This window comes from Mytilus edulis, chromosome 1 (assembly GCF_963676685.1).
Source record: "Mytilus edulis chromosome 1, xbMytEdul2.2, whole genome shotgun sequence".
In the NCBI taxonomy this organism is placed as follows: Eukaryota; Metazoa; Mollusca; class Bivalvia; order Mytilida; family Mytilidae; genus Mytilus; species Mytilus edulis.
The window spans coordinates 121,744,457-121,767,996 of record NC_092344.1 but is presented as its reverse complement, the minus strand read 5'-3'; the positions used below and the strand labels follow the sequence as shown (position 1 = coordinate 121,767,996).

General features: G+C 33.9%; 2 protein-coding genes across 2 annotated transcripts in view; one reads left to right on the top strand and one right to left on the bottom strand.

The window, feature by feature from the left end:
- Positions 1–2,872, top strand: part of LOC139504660 (syntaxin-7-like) — a 35,324-nt gene extending 32,452 nt beyond the window's left edge. The window contains exon 11 of the mRNA XM_071294694.1: positions 2,568–2,872. The gene's annotated coding sequence lies outside the window, so the exon portion shown is untranslated. The remainder of the gene's footprint in view (positions 1–2,567) is intronic.
- Positions 2,811–22,724, bottom strand: LOC139504626 (A-kinase anchor protein 7-like). The gene is made up of 10 exons (XM_071294674.1): positions 22,437–22,724; positions 18,368–18,465; positions 16,852–16,988; positions 12,437–12,594; positions 11,997–12,116; positions 9,552–9,922; positions 7,861–7,922; positions 6,093–6,246; positions 4,522–4,627; positions 2,811–3,243 (listed from the first exon to the last, which is right to left on the bottom strand). The coding sequence occupies exons 1-10, from the start codon at positions 22,540–22,542 to the stop codon at positions 3,092–3,094; spliced, it is 1,464 nt and encodes a 487-aa protein (XP_071150775.1). The 5' UTR covers positions 22,543–22,724; the 3' UTR covers positions 2,811–3,091.
- Between the last annotated feature and the right edge of the window lie 816 nt (positions 22,725–23,540).

Sequence of the window (23,540 nt, the reverse complement as noted above, 5' to 3'; positions counted from 1 at the left end):
GAATATATATGGTTTAGGGGTGGGGATCTGGACCGTTTATAAGATAATAGCACTTTCTTTAAGTGAACGGGGTGGGGTGACCCCCAGGGACTTATCTTTTATTTCATTTGATTTGTTTTATTGTCCCAAACAAGAATATATATGGTTTAAGGGAGGGGATCTCGACCGTTTACAAGATAATAGCTTATTTTCAAATTGAAGGGGGTGGGGTGACTCCCCAGGGACTCCCCCTTTATTTCATGTGATTCGTTTTATTGTCCTCTGGTCATTTCTGAAGACTGCATGTGTATATCACTTACAGTTTTCAAGTTATATTCATTCGAAATTATAGAAAATAAAATCCCATAGGGTTCTATAGTAAACCCCTCCTTTCTTTAAGCCCCCCCCCCCAAAAAAAAAATTCCTCTTAATAGACCCCAATGAACAAACGAAAGATTAATGGCTCCCCTAGACATATTAGTCTAACATTTTATAAAACCCTAAGTAAATCTGACAAGCGGTTTTGGAGAAACGCTGCGGACAAGTTCATTTTTAAAGTGGCGGAAGAAAAAGAAGAAGCAAAAGAAGAAGAAGAAGAAGAAGAATAAAAATAACAAGAACTGAGCAAAAACAATAACTTTGTTTGGGAGACTTAAATTTTGAGAAAACAGATTTGTATTGCCATATTAGTAGATCAAGGATTTAAAAAGACAGGATGCATTATTCATATCGTTTATAATTGATTTTTTTCAATTCCACAATGCATTACACCAGGGTTTCCTCCCTTTTGGAAGACACGTCAAACTCAGACTTTATTACTTTTGACAACAATATGTACACGTCAAGCCTAACATTAAAATAATAGGTTAATCAAAGATGCTTATTTAAAAAATGGACTCCACATTCAAATAACACAAATCAAATGGAAAGAGACAAACACAAGACAGAGACGTATACGGTTGGTGGTTTTCTTAGGAAACACATCAATGTCTGCTTCATATTTAATACAAACTACATAATAAGACTCATTGAGATTATAACATAAATTGTCTCCAAAATTTATTTGTATTAACTTTTTGGTTATGAAACGGCGAGTTATGGTGGATGGAGATTATGTAAACATACTTCATTTTTGTTTGATACAATGGTAATGTATTATTCGAAATATTAAGGATTTTCTTATCCCAGGCATAGGTTACCTTAGTCGTATTGGGCACAACTGGAATTTTTGGTTCTCAAGGCTCTTCAACTTTATACTTGTTTGACTTTCAAACTATTTTGATTTGAGCGTCACTGGTGAGTCTTCTGTAGACGAAACGCGCGTCTGACGTATTAATTTATAAGTCTGGTACTTTTGATAAATATTGAACTGCCCAAACTCACTGTGCTTAAACGGCCGTGGGTAACTTAAGTTACCCACAGCCCAAGATGGAGCCGCCTGACTTCGGTTAGGAAGTTTGCTCCTATATAATTACAATACCATGAATAAAAAAGAAATGTTCAGTAATTAAAAAGTTATTTAAATCTTTTAGGGAAACTCTGCAATGTAAAACGTGGTTAGTTACTACAAAATAAACGATTACAGCACGATTTGCCAAAACACTTATGATGTCCGTAACTTCAAAACAACTTGTCCGTAACTTTTTTCCTTATACCAATAGGGATGTCCGTAACTTTAGCATGATGTCAGTAACTTTCAAAGAGGTCAATCCTTAGCAGAAATACAGATGAATCAGTCCAAACCTCTAAAGAAGATATGATTCAGATATGTATGATTTGATACCCGATCTTATTGAACCCCTGAGGTCAATGAAACTGTTTTAAATCTACCTTTATTGCTATAATAAACTAATACATGTTCAACAATATAGCCTTCAACTACTCCTAGATATTGGCATTTTTTTCTCACAATCAACAACACATCACCTAGTAGAGACCATACCTTTTTGGCTAACAATTCAGAAATTATTTAAAGGAAAGAATATCAATATTTTCCGCCAAGGACTCATCAGTGAACAATCTATAAAGCTAGAAGAATGTTAGATAAATTTCGCCGTTCAGTCAGATCCCGTTTTATCCCGGGAATATTTTTTTCAAATTTAACGGAAAATCCGGGACACTCTGGTTCACTTTTTCTCTTGTTTAGTTTGAAGCATATCGCTATTGTATAAATCTATGTAATAATTAAGGAGTTTGATAGTGTTTATTGTCCTTTAACTGTTGAAATTGTTAATCTTACAATTTTGAAAAAGAAGTTACCCACATCAGAAAATAAAGTTACGGACAGTCTGATTATTTTTAACTTATAAGTTACGGACATCTTATGCATTTTTTAAAAGTTGGCCTTGCGCTAAAGTGAAGTCAAAATTAACGAATTTGAAGTGATGGTAGGTGATTTCTTTATTCAAAAATCCTATAAATATGTACATAGATCATGAAAAACGTTGCAAAAAGTATATTTCGTATCAACTGTCATCTCAACGAGTTTAGAGTCCGCCATCTTGGGCTGTGGGTATTAAGTTACCCACGGCCGTTTAAGCACAGTGAAACTATTTGTAACGATTAAATACTGGATTTTTTTTTTGTAGAGGGACATTACAGAGTCATGTGGTATAGCAACACTTCTCCATTGGTCACAATAAGATGGAATTTCTGAAGAAAACCCTGGCAGACTATGTCCTTTATATATACCAGACAGAACTGAATAGACATTATGATTAACTAAGCATTTAACTTCATGAAACGTGTCTCTCTTTCATACCAGTGATATATATTGCTGTTTGAAACAATGATGAAGCTTCTTTTTTGTTTCAAATATAAAAAAAAAAACATTATATATGGCATTTGTATGACTCTTTGTTTTAGATTATTGTAACAACATCAAAATATCAAATTTATAATCTTACTGAAGAACATCTGTGTATGTTAAATTGAGATGATGGTCTATCATTAATAGTAGTTGAAAACGGAATAAACGGTACAGAATATTTGTTTCAAACATATATACAAACGATTAAATGCATGTAATTAAATAAACAACAACATGAAACTAACACAATTATATAAAGCAACATAACAAATTTAAAAGTCAAAGTAACGGACAATAATCACTTCACAGTTTGGTAACATGCTCTATACGGTAATATCCAGAATTGTCTGACTTCATAGAACATAACTGTAAACATGTTACCTGCTGTCTCCCAAACAGCTGGTTCCTGTAATTACTGTATGTACTGGGGTCTAATTCTCTGATATCAATTTCATCTACAAAGACAAAACAGGTATACACTTGAGAGCAACAACAATATAATGTTTGTAAAGCCACGTTTTATAACTTAGTTATCCAATACACCTTATCGCTGTTTGTCCGCCATTACTGGATATCACACAGGTTCCCGTAAAATTTTTACGCCATAAAACAAAACATCTGACGCCACAATGGAAAAGTGATTGTTGTGTGCGTCAAAAGGTCAAGCGGCCGGGTCGGCCGGCCGAATAGGTTAATAGCGATAAGGTGTATAGAGGGAAGGAAGATCTTGTTCTTCATCTAAGGTTACCTTTTTAACTGGACGTATACCAGACCTATCATTTTCACGATTATGTCAAGTTTCCAAGTGAATTGTCAGTACCTATTTCCGTTATCAAGCAGTTTATGTAACAGAGACGATATGTTGTTCAAGGCTTTATCTGCGGACCCATATTTATAATTAAGGTAAGACGAGTTATTGGTAACATTTGGTTCCTTACGTTTATCTAGTAAGGTTAGTATCTCGCGGGTGTGATGAATACCCAAACGGCTTCCGTATATCTGATGAAACCTAATGTGGCTTCAACCACATCATTCTGAAAGTAACTATTTTTTTCCCGAATGTCTAATCCAATCGTCTTCTTTTTCTAAACAGAGAAGTGATGAAGGATAAGAAATATTAGTTCTGTGTTTTTTTTGTTACCACAATTCGATTCGATGACCAATTCGATAAAATGTGTCGATAAGAAATGTCATTTGCATTGTTGTTTATGTCTGATCTGTGACTGTATATATCAAAAAAAGAAGATATGGTACGATTGGCAATGAGACAACCCGCCACAAGAGACCAAAATGACATAGTGTCTGTATTTGCTTTTATTTCACTGACATATACCAATAGGCTAAAGTTATATAGTAATCCGTAAACAAAATATGTTGATTTATAATTCAGATCACTGTTCCATATCTTACAAATCTTTTGAATATTTTAGTATCAACATATGTTTCGTAGCGCTCCCATACCAGATAGTTGCATAGTAAATATGAAGTCCGATTTTGATTGCTGATGAAATTAATTGAAATGATTTTTTTGAAAAGAGATTTCAAAAAGCAATACATTTTAAAAGAACATACAACATATTTATGATTGTTCAGAGTTCCATTTTAAGTAAATGTCGTTAAAAAATATAGAAGAACATATTTTTTTGCTTCTTAGATAAGGATATATTTGGTGCATCCGAACTATCGGTAACCAATACGATCTGGTGTATAAATAACTCTTATATGATATTTACCTTGCTGATATTGTTGTTTATATTTCCAAACAACCCATCTGTAGTGCAATAAATATGCCTCTGATCTCAAACAGAGCTCATTCACGGATAGTGGTTCTAAGAACGTCTACAAGTATGAAATAACAAAACAAATTAAACAAAAACCAATTTCATGATTGGTTTAATTTTCATAATTTTCAGGTGCTCTTCAACTTTACATTTGATTTAGCCATCCTACAGCTTTGGTTTTACCCCCACTAAAAAAAATTATGTAAACAAAATACCCGGCTGGCGAACCACATAATACGTTTGATTCCTGTGATAAGTTTTCGCCACAAAACAGTTAATGATACTTTTTCTGTATATACTAGGATTTAAGAAAATGAAAAAGTAAAACTTTTCTGTATCTTTGGTTGTTTCATACCTCTTCTTTAAATTTAGAACTTCTCAACCAATGGTTCCAGTAGTAAGGTAAAATTAGTCCAATTGAATGTCATAACACATTGATTGATCGTAATATAATATCTGTTTTACAGATAACCTCATGTACATTGAATCAAACAGTCGTAACTATAACCTGTCTGTTTTTCCTTCTTTGTATCATCAAAGCATTTACCTATCACCGATTTTCACATCTTAAGTAGTATTAACACGATGGGTACCAATAGTGATGTTTCAAGGGATTTTGTATTGCTAAATCTTAAGTTTTCTATGCATCTTTTTAGCTATTTTGTCTTCTCGTCGTCTTTATAATTTTTCATAACGTTGTCAGTTTTTCCTCGGCTTTAAAAAGGATTTTCAATGTCCCACATTTTGGTAAAGATATTATCTCAGTTATTCTTCCTTATGGAACCCATGTACAGCAAAAAGTGGCTATTGAATATGAAAATAATCATTTTATCAAGGAGAAGGTAGATTAAGGCAGTATTTGTTTTCCTCTCAAATCGAATATACAAATATCTTAAATTTACAAACCCAAGCGTAAGGCTTTCAAATGTTCACAACACATCGTTTTGTTATAAACCAATATCAATATTTTTCAATTTAGTTTTGCATATATTTCCCGTGTAGCTGTTTTAATGCGTTTTCTTGTATACTGACCTATACATCTGAAGTCAGAGACGTATATACACTTCAATACTTTAGGGACTTTATGACCATAAGAATACTAGTATATGAATTTATACTGTATTTTGCAGTACATTTAAATAGGTACATTTAAAAATTACCGAGCTGCGAGCCGTATAATTTTTTTTTACGTGTGGTTATAAATGAAATGGATGATGTTGTGACAAAAGATACCAGAGGGACAGTCAGACTCATAAATCGAAAATAAACTGAAAACTCCATGGCTAAAAATGAAAAAAGACAACAGACAAACAATAGTACACATGACACAACATAGAAAACTAAAGAATAAGCAACACAAACCCCACCAAAAACTAGGGGTGATCTCAGGTGCTCTGATTGTTGTCGTTATAAGAATTGATTTAAAAAAAATTAGGTGACAACTAAAGATTAATTGAAAATAGAATAACCAGATGAAATCTATCAACTTAATAACAATAAATTAAGATTATTATATATATTACATTTATCTTTGGCCACCATTCATTATGTTTTGCTTTTTTTGGTTGCTGACAATTTGAAAAATGAGCCTTTAATTTTTCACTGGTCGCAATTCTCCGACCACAGGATAAACACTGCAGTCCAGTGACAAGCCTCTGTATAGTAAGATCATCAAGTCTGTAACATAAAAAAGATGAATACAAAATAGACCAATATAAGTGCTATTATATAGTACATAACACAAGGAAAACCTACAATATAGTTACGATACTGTTGTCAGGTCATTAAAGATTGCATATTTTGGCGTTAATATTGATTCACTTATAGGGTCTTTGCATCTGAACTAAATACATTTATTCAAAAATCAGTTGTTGGCATGACACGGGTTATGTTCTTCTCATATAGGTTATGATGGTATGATACTAAACCCCTAACGGGAAGGATTGTGCCTGATATTCATATGATGAAATCATAATCTTTCAAACAGTTTAATTGAAGTCTGGAACTGTCATGTCAGTTAACTGCTAGTAGTTTGTTTTTATTTATGTATAATTGTCATTTTGTTTACTTTCTTTTGTTACATCTTCTGACATCAGACTCGGACTTCTCTTGAATTGAATTTTAAATGTACGTATTGTTATGCATTTACTTTTCTACATTGACTAGAGGTATAGGGGGAGGGTTGAGATCTCATAAACATGGTTAACCCCGACTCATTTTTTTCGCCTGTCATAAGTCAGGAGCCTCTGGTCTTTGTTAGTCTTGTATTATTTTAATTTTAGTTTCTTGTGTACAATTTGGAAATTAGTATGGCGTTCATTATCACTGAACTAGTATATATTTGTTTAGGGGCCAGTTGAAGGACACCTCCGGATGCGGAAATTTCTCGTTACATTGAAGACCTGTTGGTGACCTTCCGCTGTTGTTTTTGCTATGGTCGGGTTGTTGTCTGTTTGATACATTCCTCATTTCCATTCTCAATTTTAACTGTAATTATGTTGTTTAAATAGCATATTGAGTAATTTTTTTACATACTATAATTAAAGTCAATGAGTTGGAATATCTATGTGAATAGGTTGAATACCAAAATTTATGACAAACGCGATGATTTTAATTTCCTATAGACAACTTTCCAATTCTATGTAGCAACATCCAAGTGGCACCATCATATGGGGTATATAGGTCTCAATTGATACGTTACTCTAGAGCTAGCTCAAAGTACGTTGATTTTGTTGAAAGAGGAATACTGCTTTCTCAAAAGTTGCTATTAAAAACAGGGCTAAGAAATGACACGACGGGTGTCGTATACGGTGCAGGAAATGCTTACCCTTCCGGAGCACCTGATTTCACTCCTGGTTTTTAGTGGAGTTCGTGTTTCTTAATTATTATTTATAACTATTGAGGTAAATGTCCTTTTGTTTTGTGAGTCTTTGTTTACTCCTTGGTTTTGATTGTTATTGTCTTCTGTCCAATTGTACTACTCATCATCTCAAATGACATTGACAAAAAGACTGATTGACAACGAAAAGAGTTTTATAAATTTAAGAGAATTCACAATCACACAATAAAAAAACCACACACACACACACATTTACTTTGTCAGTTCATTTTCGATGTATGAGTGTAACTGTCCCTCATGTATCTTTAACTACTCCCTTTCCACACATACAGACAATAAAGTATTACAAAGATACAAATGTGATAATGTCTACTTATAAAAGCGCATTTTTTTCTATTTTAAGACTTACGATAAATGATACTAAAACATACTTTTTTCCTTAAAATACTTACCGATTCAAATTTCTGGGGCTAAAATCTGTAACCATTTCATAAATGATACTCGAGGAAGTACCCTAAGGCAAACAATAAAAAGGTTTTAATATCATCTCATATACATCTTGTCATCTGTCTTAGACTTTTGAGTTCTGTTTTTTCTTTTGATAACTTCCAATTATTTTTGATACGTTTTACTATCGATTTATAAAACCTGCATCGTTTGTTTAGCACAACAATATAACACACAAGTTGAACTGCGATATACTACTTTTGCCTTTATATATCTTTAACCCCAACATCTATTATATGTTATTATCCCTAACGTATATACAAAATTTAGTCCTGGTATCTATGATGAGCTCATTTATAACCACGGGGTCGATGCCACTGCTGCTTGAGATTTATTTACTTTGGATAACTATTTATTTCCCCCGAGGGTATCACCAGACCAGTAGTCAGCTCATGTGTGCTGACATGAATTATCATTGATATGGTTATATTTATAAATTAACTGTTTACAAAATTTTTAATTTTTGAAATACTAAGGCTTTTCTACCTCAGCATTAGTTTACCTTAGCAGGATTTGGCAAAACTTTTAGGAATTTTGGTCTTCAATGCTCTTCAACTTCGTACTTTATTTGGCCTTTTTAACTTTTTTGGATTCGAGCGTCACTGATGAGTCTTTTGTCGACGAAACGCGCGTCTAGCGTATGTAAAAAATTTAGTCCTGGTATCTATGATGAGTTTATTTACTAGCACCCATATCGCCCCTTAAATCTAGATCATATTCTCAATTTACGATGCTATCCTACCAAGTAAAGCATCCCTGCGTATGCTCCCACAGTGCTGATTCCGCGAGTCTGGTATGTAATATTTCAGTTCCTCGGACGTCTGCGTTGCCATTTAGAGTGGAATATAAACTCTTCAATTTAAACAATTCAATTGAACCTTTATCATTGAATCATTGAGTGGTAATGAACGTAAAACCAGAACAAAAGTACTAAATGACCTTAACTATTTAATTAAAATGGAAGAATGTAAAGCGTGTCCACCACAACAGTAATAATTAACTTTAACTTTTTAATAAAAGTGGAATGTAAAGCAACCAAAACCACACTAAATTAACACATGCAGTCAATGAAAGTGTACTGCGAAATGAGATCGGACATTTGCCGACGTCTCTTTGTATATTTTCGACTCTATAGAATACGAAACATTGCTTTTGTGTTTACTCGCCTTTATTATCGATACGTCCAAAAACAAAGACTTATCTGTGTCGATATCCAGAAAACGACCAAGATATCATAATCTTCTATTTTCGATAGTATACTTCGTACTTAATTTGAAGTTCACATGGATATGTGAGATGTCAGTACTCTTTTAAATTAAAACTGGTTATTGAGAGACAGGACATTCGATTTGATTTGCTAATACTTAAAACCTTCTGAATAAAAGATAATTATAGCAAAATCCATGCTTTTTTTTAAATTTTTATCAAATGTCAACAAATATATCATTTTTCACTACCTAACTAACTGAAAAAATAGCCACTGTGGTGTATCAATATTCATACCTACAGTTTGTAAACTTAATTAATAAAAGTAAATATGGCTGGGATTCAAAATCAAGTATCTTTAATGACATCTATCTTAGGGTTAAAATAAACAAAAATGCCTATGAAAGACTACGCTTGGGAAAAAAAATACCTCTTTAGAATCAGTATTGTTATGATCTATGTCTCGAGACTCTGCAGGTGAATTGGATTCCCGACTCATTCCGGGTTCACTTTCCCCTCGACGCATGTCCTGTTTAACAGCATTAATCAACATTTGAATTTCCGATTTTCTAGACTCGCTGTACATATCAGATGAATTTGGAACTGGATGTTGACCATACGAACAGGATGCTTGTAATGATGCATCAAATCCTTGAACACTGTTAGATTTACTCCGGAATGTTTCAGATGTAATTGATACTTGATGTATATCAGCTGTATTTGATTTTGGGGATATTTCCAATGTACTTGAGCCTCGACACAATTCAGAGCTAATAGATTCTTCCTCGTCCTCGTCTTCGTCTTGAAAAAAACAAATATATGGTCAGCTATCTCACAAATTAAAGATATCATGTAATACACACGACTTATATGTTTCATGTAAAAATAAATGTCATTGTATTACCTACATGTACAAGATTTCGATTATGCGTGAATAGTAATGCCCGCGTCACACTGTCCCGATTTTTATATACGATGGACACCCGAATGCGAAAATTGTAAGTTCGTACGAAGTTGGTCCCGATCTCGTTTAAATACCCAAAAGTGACCGAAGCAAGTGCGATGAATAACGAAGTCTATACGATTGTGCCGAAAGTATATACGATAGCAAAAGATGGACATACGAATGTTAACCGAAGACGGTATTTAAGCTTCATATCTCAGCCGAAGCCTACAAGATGGATCACGAAGGCTACACGATGGATTACGATGATGGCGCGATGGCCATACGATGTTTAAAAGACGTCGTGTACAGCTTACGATGCATTTAAATTATATGCCGAAGGCATCACGCGTTTTAAATTGTTTGATCAATATTGAATATACATTATATTGTACATTTAATTTTTGGTTTAATCATAAAACGGAAGACCGTGGGTAATTCCAGTTACTGAATAATTTGGTTGATTTCTAAAAAAATAGTTTATGTATCAAATATGCGTATTCAATTTACCATTTTCTGCATGTGTCATATACAAATATAGTGTCCATATTTGTCCCCAATATGTTACATACGAGGGGATGCCACGCTCGGCATTGCCTTGTTTAAACTGTAAAATGTGTGCACTAGTCTGAATAATCACCCATAATTATGCCCATGTTTACTGATCTATCTTAAAGGTAAGGTAAGGGGTTCGTTGATCCCTTTTATTGAAAAGGAAAGGAAGGATGTGGGAAAAGCAACAAATGTGGCAAATATGACACATAGAAAACAAAATGTTTATGGAGTAAACATTCGTGTGACAACAACTCAGACGATACATTAAAAATCAGAATAATGAAGAAAAGGTTGGTTTCCCTATATACGTGTACCTGCAGTGTTGGTATACGAGGCGCGTTTATGATTTTTATTATGTTATTTGATATGAAAAATTGGCAAAAAATAATATTTTATTTGTAAAAGTAAATCCTGAGCCTGTAATACCTGCTCTTCTTGTTCCATTTGAATTAATATAAACAACGCTGTCGCCTTTCTTGTTTGCATAGAATCATATGATATGAGGTCCATGTTCTTTCTTAACTGTCGTATTAGACTGACCAGTGCATATCGCGCATGGCACTTTAAATGTATTTAAGCGCGAAAATTAACTTACATTTAGCTGGATTTATTGCCGTCGTAGTTCCATCTTGTCACCTTCGTACTTTTATTCGATGGCATCACGACGGGATTACGAGGTCTTCACGAAGTCGTGTTGCCATCGTAAGACCTTCGGTTATCTTCGTGATTCATTCGTGTAGACATCGTAATGTCAAAACTGCCCGATGGAAACGATGAAAACACGAATGCAATACGATGTTCAAAGATGCATTCCCGATGACATTACGATGGTGAGGATGGTGATACGAACTCAATACGAACCCTAAACATCGGACGCACCTTCGGGGATTTTTTAACATGTTAAAAAAATTAGAACCCTTCCCGAAGTTGTCCCCGAAGGCTAGAAAAAGTGGCCGATGGTTCTACAATGGTTAAAGATGGCACTACGAATAGCCCGATCTGGATACGATCAGTCCCGATTTTTAAAATTTCCATAATCGTGTTGTCATCGGCGTAAAAATCGGGACAGTGTGACGCGGGCATTAGGGGTTGCAGGGCCGTAACTAGGGTTCGAATTCAGGGGAGGCAGGGGTTTGGGGGCCGCTGATTGTGGTCACATCAAAACGATCGGAATTCATGTGAAAGACTACATCTGAAACCAAGTCCAACAAGGTTTCGTACATCAAGTATAGGTGATACAGTTTATGCATGAAGTGCCGTGTTTTGTGTTGTTTTATCGGGTAGATTAAGGTTTTGTAATGATAGTGGTGTGTGTTTTCTTAAGGGTTAAACACATAAAAAAATATTAAAATAACAAAACGTTTGAACATAAAGTACCTTCAATAAGTTCAAGCCAGTCTTTCAGTTGAGTTATCTTGGCAATGGTTAGATGGGGATTAAACCGTCCTTCCTTTTTAAATGAAGCGCCATTAGCTTTACAGCAATCTTCAAACATCTCTAATATATAAATTTGATCAAGTGTAAAAATAACAAAGACTAACAATTTAAAGCAAAAGAATGTAAAATATTAAATTGCATACAAATTTTTGATCGAATAACCTATTGTGCAGGTAGGGAATATTCTAGGATTTATACAATCATATGATGAAATGCTATAATATATACTAGCAATTATTTGTGCCATTGACATTTTGTTTTACATTTTTTTCTATAAAAAGATAAATTTTAGTTGCCTTAAACATTATCATCTTAGAATGTCTGCAGTTCTGACAAGAAAGCATGCTTAAAAATAGAAGATTTGAATATGAAATACTTACCACCTAATCTTTGTAAACGAAAATAGTTTTTATCCCGTTGAAGTTTTGCAAATACTACTCTGTTATTGAAGTTACCAATGCCTCTAAAAGTTAAATTGAAAATATCCATGTTTTCTTTCTTAAACTGTTCGACACAGTCATCCAAGGTTTTCTTCATTCTACAATAAATTACACAAATACAAATAAAACAGCAGTTCAGATCTTAAGTCAAAATAAAACTGATACCGGTATAGGGCAAAAACCGAAAAACGACAGACATACAATTACTCTACAAAACACTACATTGAAGACTAGAGACCGAGCTTCATGAACGCCACCAAAGTCGGGGTGATCACTTGGGCTTCAAAATTTAAACAAACCCTACTCCACATGTTTTATCCGTCTTGGTGCTTGTGTAAGGACACATTCTTCCATAATGTCACTTTTGAGAACTAGAGGCTCTAAAGAGCCTGTGTCGCTCACCTTGGTATATGTGAATTAAACAAAGGAAGCAGACAGTTCATGACAAAATTGTGTTTAGGTGATTGTGATGTGTTTGTACATCTTCCTTTACTGAACATTCTTGCCGCTTACAATTATCTCTATCTATAATGAACTTGTCCGTGTAGTTTCAGTGGAAAATGTTAGTAAAAATTTACAAATTTTATGAAAATTGTTAAAAATTGATTATAAAGGACAATAACTTCTTAGGGGGTCAATTGACCGCTTTGGTCATTTGACTTATTTTTTAGTCTTAAATTGCTGTACATTATTGCTGTTTACAGTTTATCTCTATCTATAATAATATTCAAGATAATAATCCAAAACAGCAAAATTTCCTTAAAATTGCCAATTTAGGGGCAGCAACCTAACAACAAGTTGTCCGATTCATCTAAAAAATTTAAAAAATATATGTTTCAAACACAAATTAAACTAACAAATACTAACAAAATTTATTATATACTACTAACGGTTAACGAGGCCGGGATAAGGTACCGGTATTTGATGTATCAACTATTACCAAATGTGAAAAACTATCAATAAAACATGAGAACTGTTAAAAAAAATTTTTTTTTTAGGGCAGATAGATCTTAACCAGATAAACATTTTTACCCTGTCAGATTTGCTCTAAATGCTTTGGTTTTTGAGTTATAAGCTAAAAACTGAATTTTACCCCTATGTTCTATTTTTAGCCGTAGCGGCCATCTTGGTTGGTTTGCCCGGTCACAAAACACAATTTTTAAACTAGATAGCCTAATAATGATTCTGGCTATGTTTGGTAAAATTTGGCCCAGTAGTTTCAGAGGAGAAGATTTTTGTAAAAGTTAACTAAGATTTACGAAAAATGGTTAAAAATTGACTATAGAGGGCAATTACTCCTAAAGGGGACAACTGACCATTTTGGTCCTGTTGACTTATTTGTAAATCTTACTTTGCTGAACATTTTTGCTGTTTACTGTTTATCTCTATCCATAATAATATTCAAGATAATATCCAAAAACAGCAAAATTTCCTTAAAATTACCAATTCAGGGGCAGCAACCCAACAAAGGGTTGTCCCATTCATCTTAAAAATTTCAGGGCAGATAGATCTTGACCAGATTAACAATTTTACCCCCATGTCAGATTTGCTCTAAATGCTTTGGTTTTTGAGTAATAACCAAAAACTGCATTTAACCTCCAGGTTCTATTTTTAGCCGTGGCGGCCATCTTAGTTAGTTGGCCGGATCAAAAAACACAATTTTTAAACTAGATACATCAATGATGATTGTGGCCAAGTTTGGATTAATTTAGCTCGGTAGTTTCAGAGAAGAAGATTTTTGTAAAAGATCATGGAGATTTACGAAAAATAGTTAAAAATTGACTATAAAGGACAATAACTCCTAAAGTGGTCAACTGACCATTTTGGTCATGTTGACTTATTTGTAAATCTTACTTTGCTGAACATTATTGCTGTTTACAGTTTATATCCATCTATATTAATATTCCAGATAATAACCAAAAACAGTAAAATTTCCTTAAAATTACCAATTTAGGGGCAGCAACCCAACAACGGGTTGTATGTACATCTGAAAATTTCAGGGCAGATAGATCTTGACCTGATAAACAATTTTACCCATGTCAGATTGCTCTAAATGCTTTGGTTTTTGAGTTATAAGCCAAAAACTGCATTTTACCCCTATGTTCTATTTTTAGCCATGGCGGCCATGTTTTTTGATGAAATGGGAATTAAAACACAAACTTTATTCTAGATACCCTAGGAATCAATCAGATGAAGTTTGGTTTGAATTGGGCCCGGTAGTTTCAGAGGAGAAGATTTTTGTAAAAGTTAACGACGACGGACGCAGGACGACGACGACGACGGACGCCGGACGCCGGACGCCGGACGCCAAGTGATGAGAAAAGCTCACTTGGCCTTTAAGGCCAGGTGAGCTAAAAAGCGGATAGGATTGTGGGTACGACAAATTGAACAGCAGTAGTATCGACTAAGTGCTTCAGTAAATGAATATTAAGTTTTACAGCTCTTCAATAAAAGCATGCAATGCAAACCTTTGATCAACTTACTTGCTATGTATGCTTTGATGTTTGTAAACAACATGTATGTAGTTTTTTTCAGTTTGGACTATTATACTAACGTTAGTATAATAGTCCCAGGTGTCAGTCTGTTTCAGTCTGTTTACTATATACTGGAGTTTGATTTGACTATAAACATTAACTTCATATCATGTTCAATCAAATCCCAGTATATATAAAACAGTCTGAAACTCCGCCTACCTATTGTTTGGCTTTTGCAAACATCCAAGCAAATATAACAAGCAAGTTTTGTTTTGCATGTTTTTATAGAAGAGCTATAATATAAATTTTGTCCGTTCGAAGCATTTTTCTCGGTTTATCTAAGAGTGCATTTCTTTTAAACCAAAATTTGGTAAACGTTGTGTTGCATTTGTTATCCTTTGCTAAACGCTACAAAAGTAGAAAGAATACATCGCTAAATCAGTGTTCACTGACCTTGTTTGAACTTATTAAATGTAGTTCCTTCAATCAACATACGTAACAAATGCATGTGGACGGAGAACACAGTTAATTCGCAGTGCGTTTCTTTTCGACAATAAATCAAAATTAAAATATCTCAAAAAGAATTTTACAGTGTAGTGTACTACTATTGGGACAAGTAATGTCAAAATTATAGAAACTACTACCAGCTCTAACTCAAAATATTGACAATACCAGTTCAGTTTGACAGCTTCAGACATACTATTTTTTTAAACCTTTTTTAACTAAACCAAATCACTACTTAACATAAAGATTCAGCATTCAATTTTTTTTAACATGTTATTTCATCCCTTTTTTAATGTTTTATGCACGAAGTACGAAGTATCAAGAAATAAATAGGGAAAGTGTATGAAAACAAATTTGCAATATACACACTGTTTACACTAGGGACTATATTCGTAAAGGGCGATAACTGTGTCCTCTGACCATGGACCCCTTTCAAAAGTCTCGCATCTATTGCCTTGATTTAGCAAGGTATTCTTATATACTTTTGCTAAGTTTATATGCTGTGATAGGCACTTGTGTGAAAGTTTGCACTGTTTGACTTTTTGCAGATTATTCCAATGTTGGTTTTAAGCGAGAAAAAACCACGTACAGCTAATTGATTCAAAGTTGAAGTTAGAAACACATGTAGCATTTGTTCTAACAAACGACAAACGACTAACTGTAGACGCATTTTTAGTGAGTACAAAGTTTGTCAAAGTTTATATAAACTTTGCAAACGTATGTTAGAAACAAATGATCAAAACATATGCACGCTTAGCCGTTTGCATCGTTTGTGTTAGAAACAAATGCACTCTTAATCTGGAACGCTTAAACCCAAACATTTAAAGCCAGAGTCATTTTTCAATTCGTTAGGAGCTTAGTGACATAAACTTAACTTAAAAGAAAACTCAAATTCAGCTGAGGTCAACCTTGCCCGAGAGAGTTGTCACTGGAGTTATTAGACATTTCTCAGTTTATCAGTACCGAAACGCTGTAGTAATTTCTCAGTAAATCAGTACCGCAGCGCTGGGCTCATGACCTCGTCCGGGATTATCAGTATACAATAAATAGTATCAAACCAGCAGTTAATAAAAATAATACTCTTTAAAAAAAGGTGTGTTTCTGGATTTACCTTTATTAGAAACGATCAAATCAAAATTAAACGATAGTACTTCATATAAAAAAGTAAATGCATCAAGAGAAACGTCTCGTAAACACTAAAACTAGAATATCATTTTTACGATTAAATATTCCTGTGTGTTTTGATTTCACAGAGTTAATGCTTTTCATATTCTTGAAGTCATTTAAAAAAAAATATTTTAATTTCGAAATATGTTTAGGCAAGCAATACTTTTACAACCTATTCATATAAGCCAATATATATGAATGAACACCCACCTGTTTAAATCGTCTTCTGTTTCCAAACATGCAACTCGTAGTGTAATGTGAGCACAGGAAAGTCGGACATGAGCCAGTTCCAAAATTTCATTTCTCTTCTTCATTTCTCTTTGAACTTCAGCAATCTTTGTTATTATCTAATAATTTTTAATATTTAAATTTTATTAAATCAAAAATATCGAAGCTGCATTTTGAAAAAGAACACACCATTGTCAAAGATAATCATTGTATTTAGATCTCACAAAACATTTTATTTCCGACACATTTTTGAGCTTGTCAAAGTCAAGAATCTTTAGTCTGTGCTAGCAGCTATCCACAAAAGACCAAAATGACACAAACATTAACAAGGTATTCTCAATATACGGCCTTCAACAATGAGCAAAGCCCATACCGCATAGTCAGCTATAAAAGGCCCCGATGAGACAATGTAAAACAATTCAAACGAGAAAACTAACGGCCGTATTTATTTTAAAAAATGAACGAAAAACAAATATGTAACACAGAAACAAACGACAACCACTGAATTACAGGCTCCTGGCTAAGGACAGGCACATCCATAAATAATGTGGCGGGGTTTAACATGTTAGCGGGATCCCAACCCTTCCCCTAACCTGGGACAGTGGTATAACAGTACAACATAAGAACGAACTATAAAAATCAGTTGAAAAATGCTTAACTCATCAGATAGACAAAAATACAAGTGGATATTTGTTTAAGGAGCCAGTTGAAGTCCGGGATTTTCTCGCTGTGTTGAAGACCCTTTCTTGGCATTTGGCTGTTTTCTGCTCTTTGGCATATTCCCCGTTTCCATTTCCAATTTTATCTTAACATTATTATATCTGGATACAATATCCCTTTTAAACAAGGGTAGATTTATTAAGGGACTTCATACGTGTGTACTGAAAGTGATTCAGAGGGAAAAAGTTCTGATATCAATTTAGCTATCAACATTTACATGTACAGTGGCACAATAAAAATATCAACTAATAAATGAGAAAATAAAGTTTTAACAGTAATATAAACACTAAAAAGAATATAAACTAATAACTACAAAAAAACAACATATTTTATCATCAAATTGATCAAAAACCTGGAATTACTGAGTGAACTTTTACTTTTTACTTTTCTACATTGGTTAGAGGTATAGGGGGAGGGTTGAGATCTCACAAACATGTTTAACCCCGCCGCATTTTTGCGCCTGTCCCAAGTCAGGAGCCTCTGGCCTTTGTTAGTCTTGTATTATTTTAATTTTAGTTTCTTGTGTACAATTTGGAAATTAGTATGGCGTTCATTATCACTGAACTAGTATATATTTGTTTAGGGGCCAGCTGAAGGACGCCTCCGGGTGCGGGAATATATCGCTACATTGAAGACCTGTTGGTGACCTTCTGCTGTTGTTTTTTTTATTTGGTCGGGTTGTCTCTTTGACACAATCCCCATTTCCATTCTCAATTTTATTTAACTACAATAACCCGACAGTATAACCGACTACAATAAACAAGTCTAAACAGCCTACCTCTGGATTAGTAATTTGTAGTGAAATAAAATGGGTAGGCTTTTTCCTTCTGCTTCTGTCAACTTGTCTTTTATCTTTCTGTTCTAATTTCTCATTAACTGAAAGCATAACAGAAAATAGCATTAGAAACTCAACATTATTAAGCATCATTGCTGTCATGAAACATTTGCACATTGACGTACTATCGATACCACAATTTCGACACTTTACGTTATAAATTCTGTTTTTCTTTAAATCTTTATATATCTTCACCCTTAACCTATTAAATGAGAATTGATCGATATTATAGTCTTTAATACATGAATTTTTATTAGTTGATATTTATTAGCTCTGAAATAGCTTTCACTAACAAAAAGAACTGTCAGATATGTGCCTTGTCCTTTTATTATTTGTGTTTAAGTGACACAAGGTCATGTTTTTCTCTAGCTGTTTATGACGTCTTTATACTAAATCCATTGTATGTTGGATGTGTACGGATTGATTGCTTAGTCTTAGAGGCATGATTTTTTTATTAGTTGTTAATGGCTTTGAACTAGCTGTCAGATAACTGCGAGTACTCTCAGATCTGTTCATTGTGTCTTTTTGTGTCGGGATGTATAAGTACCCGGCCACGTCCACTTGTATTTTTGTCAAACTGATGAGTTAAGCCTTTTTCAACTGATTTTTATAGTTCGTTCTTATGTTGTACTGTTATACTACTGTCCCAGGTTAGGCGAGGGTTGGGATCCCGCTAACATGTTTAACCCCGCCACATTATTTATGTATGTGCCTGTCCCTAGTCAGGAGCCTGTATTTCCGTGGTTGTCGTTTGTTTATGTGTTACATATTTGTTTTTCGTTCATTTTTTTACATAAATAAGGCCATTAGTTTTCTCGCTTGAATTGTTTTACATTGTCTTATCGGGGCCTTTTATAGCTGACTATATGCGGTTTTGGCTTTGCTTATTGTTGAAGGCCGTACTGTGACCTACAGTTGTTAATGTTTTGGTCTTTTGTGGATAGTTGTCTCATTGGCAATCATATCACATCTCCTTTTTTATATTGTGTCGATATTATTAGTCAAGCCTTTTATAACTGATATGTAGTGTGTTCTTATGATGTGCTATTATACCACTGTGTAAGTACGGTGCCCGCCAACATATAAAATCCCGCAAAATTCTGTACATTTCTATACCATGGCAGGAGCCTGTATTTCAGTGGTAAATTGTCGTCTGTTATTGTCTATTATTGTTTGTTTTGATATTTGCTTATAAATGGTCGTTAATTGGATTTTTCGAACCGTTTTTATTTTGAAATGTCGGGGCCTTTTATGTGGTTTGTGTTGAGGCACTTGTTGAAGGTCAAACGGCGTATAAAGTTGCCAACTTTTATTTTATTTGATGTCTGGGGGGAAGTTGTCTAAATGCTATTCATACACTATCTATTTATTTTAAACATTCTTACTCTTCAACAAGCTTACCTCCTGAATACAAATACAATAACAAAGTGATATTTACTGCAATTTTGATTTGCGGCTCGTTAAGGGAAGTCAGACAGATATAAGTATATTTTTTACATTTCAATAACAATAAGTGTAACCATTTTAGCTTCGGTTTGAAAAAATATAAATTTTGTTAAATTTGGTGGGTAAACTCGCCATTCCCAAGTATTAAAGAGCGGCGAAAGATACCAGAGGGACAGTCAAACTCATAGATAAACAAAACCTGACAACGCCAAGGCCAAAAAATAAAAAGACAAACAAACAAATAATATTACACAAGACACAACATAGAACACTAAACTAAAGAGTAAGCTACACGAAGCCAACCAAAAACTGGAGATGATCTCAGGTGCTCCGAAAGAATTAGCAGATCCGGTTCCGCCTGCTCCCGTCGTGTCGACCATTTGTTAAAGCCTTCCATACAAAAGTAAATATATTTCTGACATTGAATTAATTTGAATAATCAAAATGTATGCACATGAATTAATGTTACTTAAAAATCCGTACTTTTGAATATCTAAAAGCATGTAATTTATTAGGTTGTAAAAGCGTTGATTATGCGCACACGTTACGTATGACGCGCTTTCAAGCATTGTATATATTCCCGGTCTTGTGTTTCCTATTATGATTTCCTTGATAGAGGATTGCTACTCACAAGGAAGCTAATACACAAAGAGTTCCAAATGGTTAAGTTGAAATCATCCCTTCATTAATTTTACGGACGCCATTACGAGCTGGTTGACTGTATGGAATAGTTGTCAAAAGTACCAGGATTATTATAATTTAGTACGACAAAATAACCGTTTCACTGATGATATCGGATACGTTCCTTATGCATGTTATGTCGTAACTACAATACCCGTACCCTTTTAACGAATATAACCTACTGAATTAGACTATTTACCGGAGTTGTAATAACATAAGCAACACGACGGGTGCCACATGTGGAGCAGGATCTACTTACCCTTCTGGAGCACTTGAGATTACCCCAAGTTTTTCGTGTGGTTCGTGTTGCTTAGTCTTTAGTTATCCATATAAAAAAGAAGATGTGGTATGATTGCCAATGAGACAACTATCCACAAAAGACCAAAATGACACAAACATTAACAACTATAGGTCACCGTACGGCCTTCAACAATGAGCAAAGCCAAAACCGCGTAGTCAGCTATAAAAGGCCCCGATAAGACAATGTAAAACAATTCGAACGAGAAAACTAACGGCCTTATTTAGGTAAAAAAAAATGAACGAAAAACAAATATGTAACACATAAACAAACGACAACCACGGAATTACAGGCTCCTGACTCGGGACAGGCGCATACATAAATAATGTGGCGGATTTAAACATGTTAGCGGGATCCCAATCCTCCCCCTAACCTGGGACTGTGGTTTAACAGTACAACATAAGAACGAACTATAAAAATCAGTTGAAAAAGGCTTAACTCATCAGTTTGACAAAAATATAAGTGGACGTGGCCGGGTACTTATACATCCCGACACAAAAAGACACAATGAACAGATCTGAGAGTACTCGCAGTTATCTGACAGCTAGTTCAAAGCCACTAACAACTAATAAAAAAATCATGCCTCTAAGACTAAACACGCAATCCGTACACATCCAACATACAATGGATTTAGTGTAAAGACGTCATAAACAGCCAGAGAAAAACATGACCTTGTGCAATGCCAAGTTACAGGTATCGACAGATTGTAGATACATGAAAATGTATATGTATATAACATACTAGTAATGTTGTGTCTTCTGTACTATTATTTGTCTGTTTGTATTTTTATTTTTAGCGATGCTTTATTTTCTATCTATGAGTTTGACTCTCCCTCTGGTATCTTTCCCTCTTTTAAACATAATTAATGTGCTTCCGGTCAACGCTCTACATCCCCAATAAATATAAAAAGATGCATAACAATGACCATTACAGAATATTCATTCAGGAAATTCAAATTGAAATACATGCCACAAAGTATTCATGTTTTAAAAGCATAGTTGTGTCACTCTAAACATGATCAAACATGCATGACTTATTTTGCCACTGAACGTTTAACAACTTTTAATCAACCAACTTTGATATTTGTGCCGATGCGTTATATATACAACCTTAAAATAAAATGTAACAACACATGATACAATGACATAATAAGCGTGTAAATTATTAACACAGAGATATGTTTATTTTTATACATAATAATACATGTATATGAATTTGTCGTGTTGTTTGTTTACAGGATATACATAACGTGTGATATCGTACATCTACACAATCTTTTAAGCATAAACTATCCAGAGAAAAGAAATAGATCAGTGCAAGAAGGAAACTGCTATCAATTATATAGTTTAAATAATTATGACTCCTAGAAAGGCTATTTCAATTTTCTTTGACGCCTTTATATCTTTATATAAGGCGACAAAGAACAAAACATATAATAGCCCTTCAAGACGTCATAATTATTTGTAATACCAATATTGTCATGATTTGAATAAATAGCTGAATGTGTCCTGTGTGTTTATTTAGTTATTATTCATATATATGATTTTAAGAGTTCTTTAGTATAACTTGTGGAGGTTTAGTTCTTACCTTCTTTTGGTTGCTTTGGTATCTGACGAAATCTCTCTTTTTGCTGTAATTCTCGCATTTTGATTAGGTCTTCTACAGCGGATACAGTTTTGTGGAAGTTTGACATTTTACGTTACCTCTCAGGCTCTGTGTATTAAATGCAAATCACAGTTATTATATGTAAAACTTATGCAAGTAACATAAGTGTCATAAGTTAACGAAATCAACGATTGTGCAGTTATCATTTAAGGTCAAAATTTGGCACACACACTATTTTGACGTCACTTTCTTGTCTCTTTAGGGTTCAAATGAAGAAAGTACATAAGCACTAACGTAAGGGTACCCAAATTGCACCGAGTACCCAAATTGCACCTATTTAGAAAAAATGGCCACGGAAATCTTACAAGATTTCCTAGAGACTTAACAATTTGTATTTTTATGATTTGATACTAGGCACGTCTTTCAACATATGTAAACATATTTAGATATACCCAAAACGTTCACAGTATTTATCAACAGATGGACTGTTTACTGAAAAAAACAAAATGTACGAAAACGTCATCATGCGACGTCATCAAAACGTCATCTTTTTAAAATTAGCAAATACAATATAATACATGTTATAAGTATCCATTTCGTAAAATATGAAGAGTAAGCATAGACTAATATCCAATTGTTCAAAATATTAGAAGAAATTAAACAAAAGCTCGGTTATTAGACTTTTGACGATGTGAATTTAAGCATGGATGCAATTTGGGTACTCCTCATTACAGAATCATGGACAGTTTGGAGGTTGATTCAAACCCATTTTTTATGACTCAAAATGGGATTAAAAATTAAATTGGTGTACCTATACAATAAAGAAGGATAGGGCTACAAAATAGACACATTAATGACAATTATTTCTTGATCATAAAAAAACGTAGGTGAAAAAACTGTCAAAATAGGTGCCATTTGGGTACCGTCACGTTAGCTGTGTTATAAACTTTAAAAGTTTCCAACATAAAGTTTGTGTGTCTGTTTCTCAGTTACCATCACAGGGTTGGTACCTTTTATTGTTTTTGGAATAATTGTAAAAAATGTATAATTTTTAATATTATACTTTACGTAAAAATGCTAAATTTC

Excerpts from the sequence above, each read along its gene's own strand:
- LOC139504626 (XM_071294674.1), bottom strand. The coding sequence starts at position 22,542 with ATGTCAAACTTCCACAAAACTGTATCCGCTGTAGAAGACCTAATCAAA. Across the intron at positions 18,466-22,436 it reads ACCAAAGCAACCAAAAGAAG|TTAATGAGAAATTAGAACAG; the intron begins GTAAGAACTAAA and ends TTATGCTTTCAG. Across the intron at positions 9,923-11,996 it reads CTGGCTTGAACTTATTGAAG|ACGAAGACGAGGACGAGGAA; the intron begins GTACTTTATGTT and ends GTTTTTTTCAAG.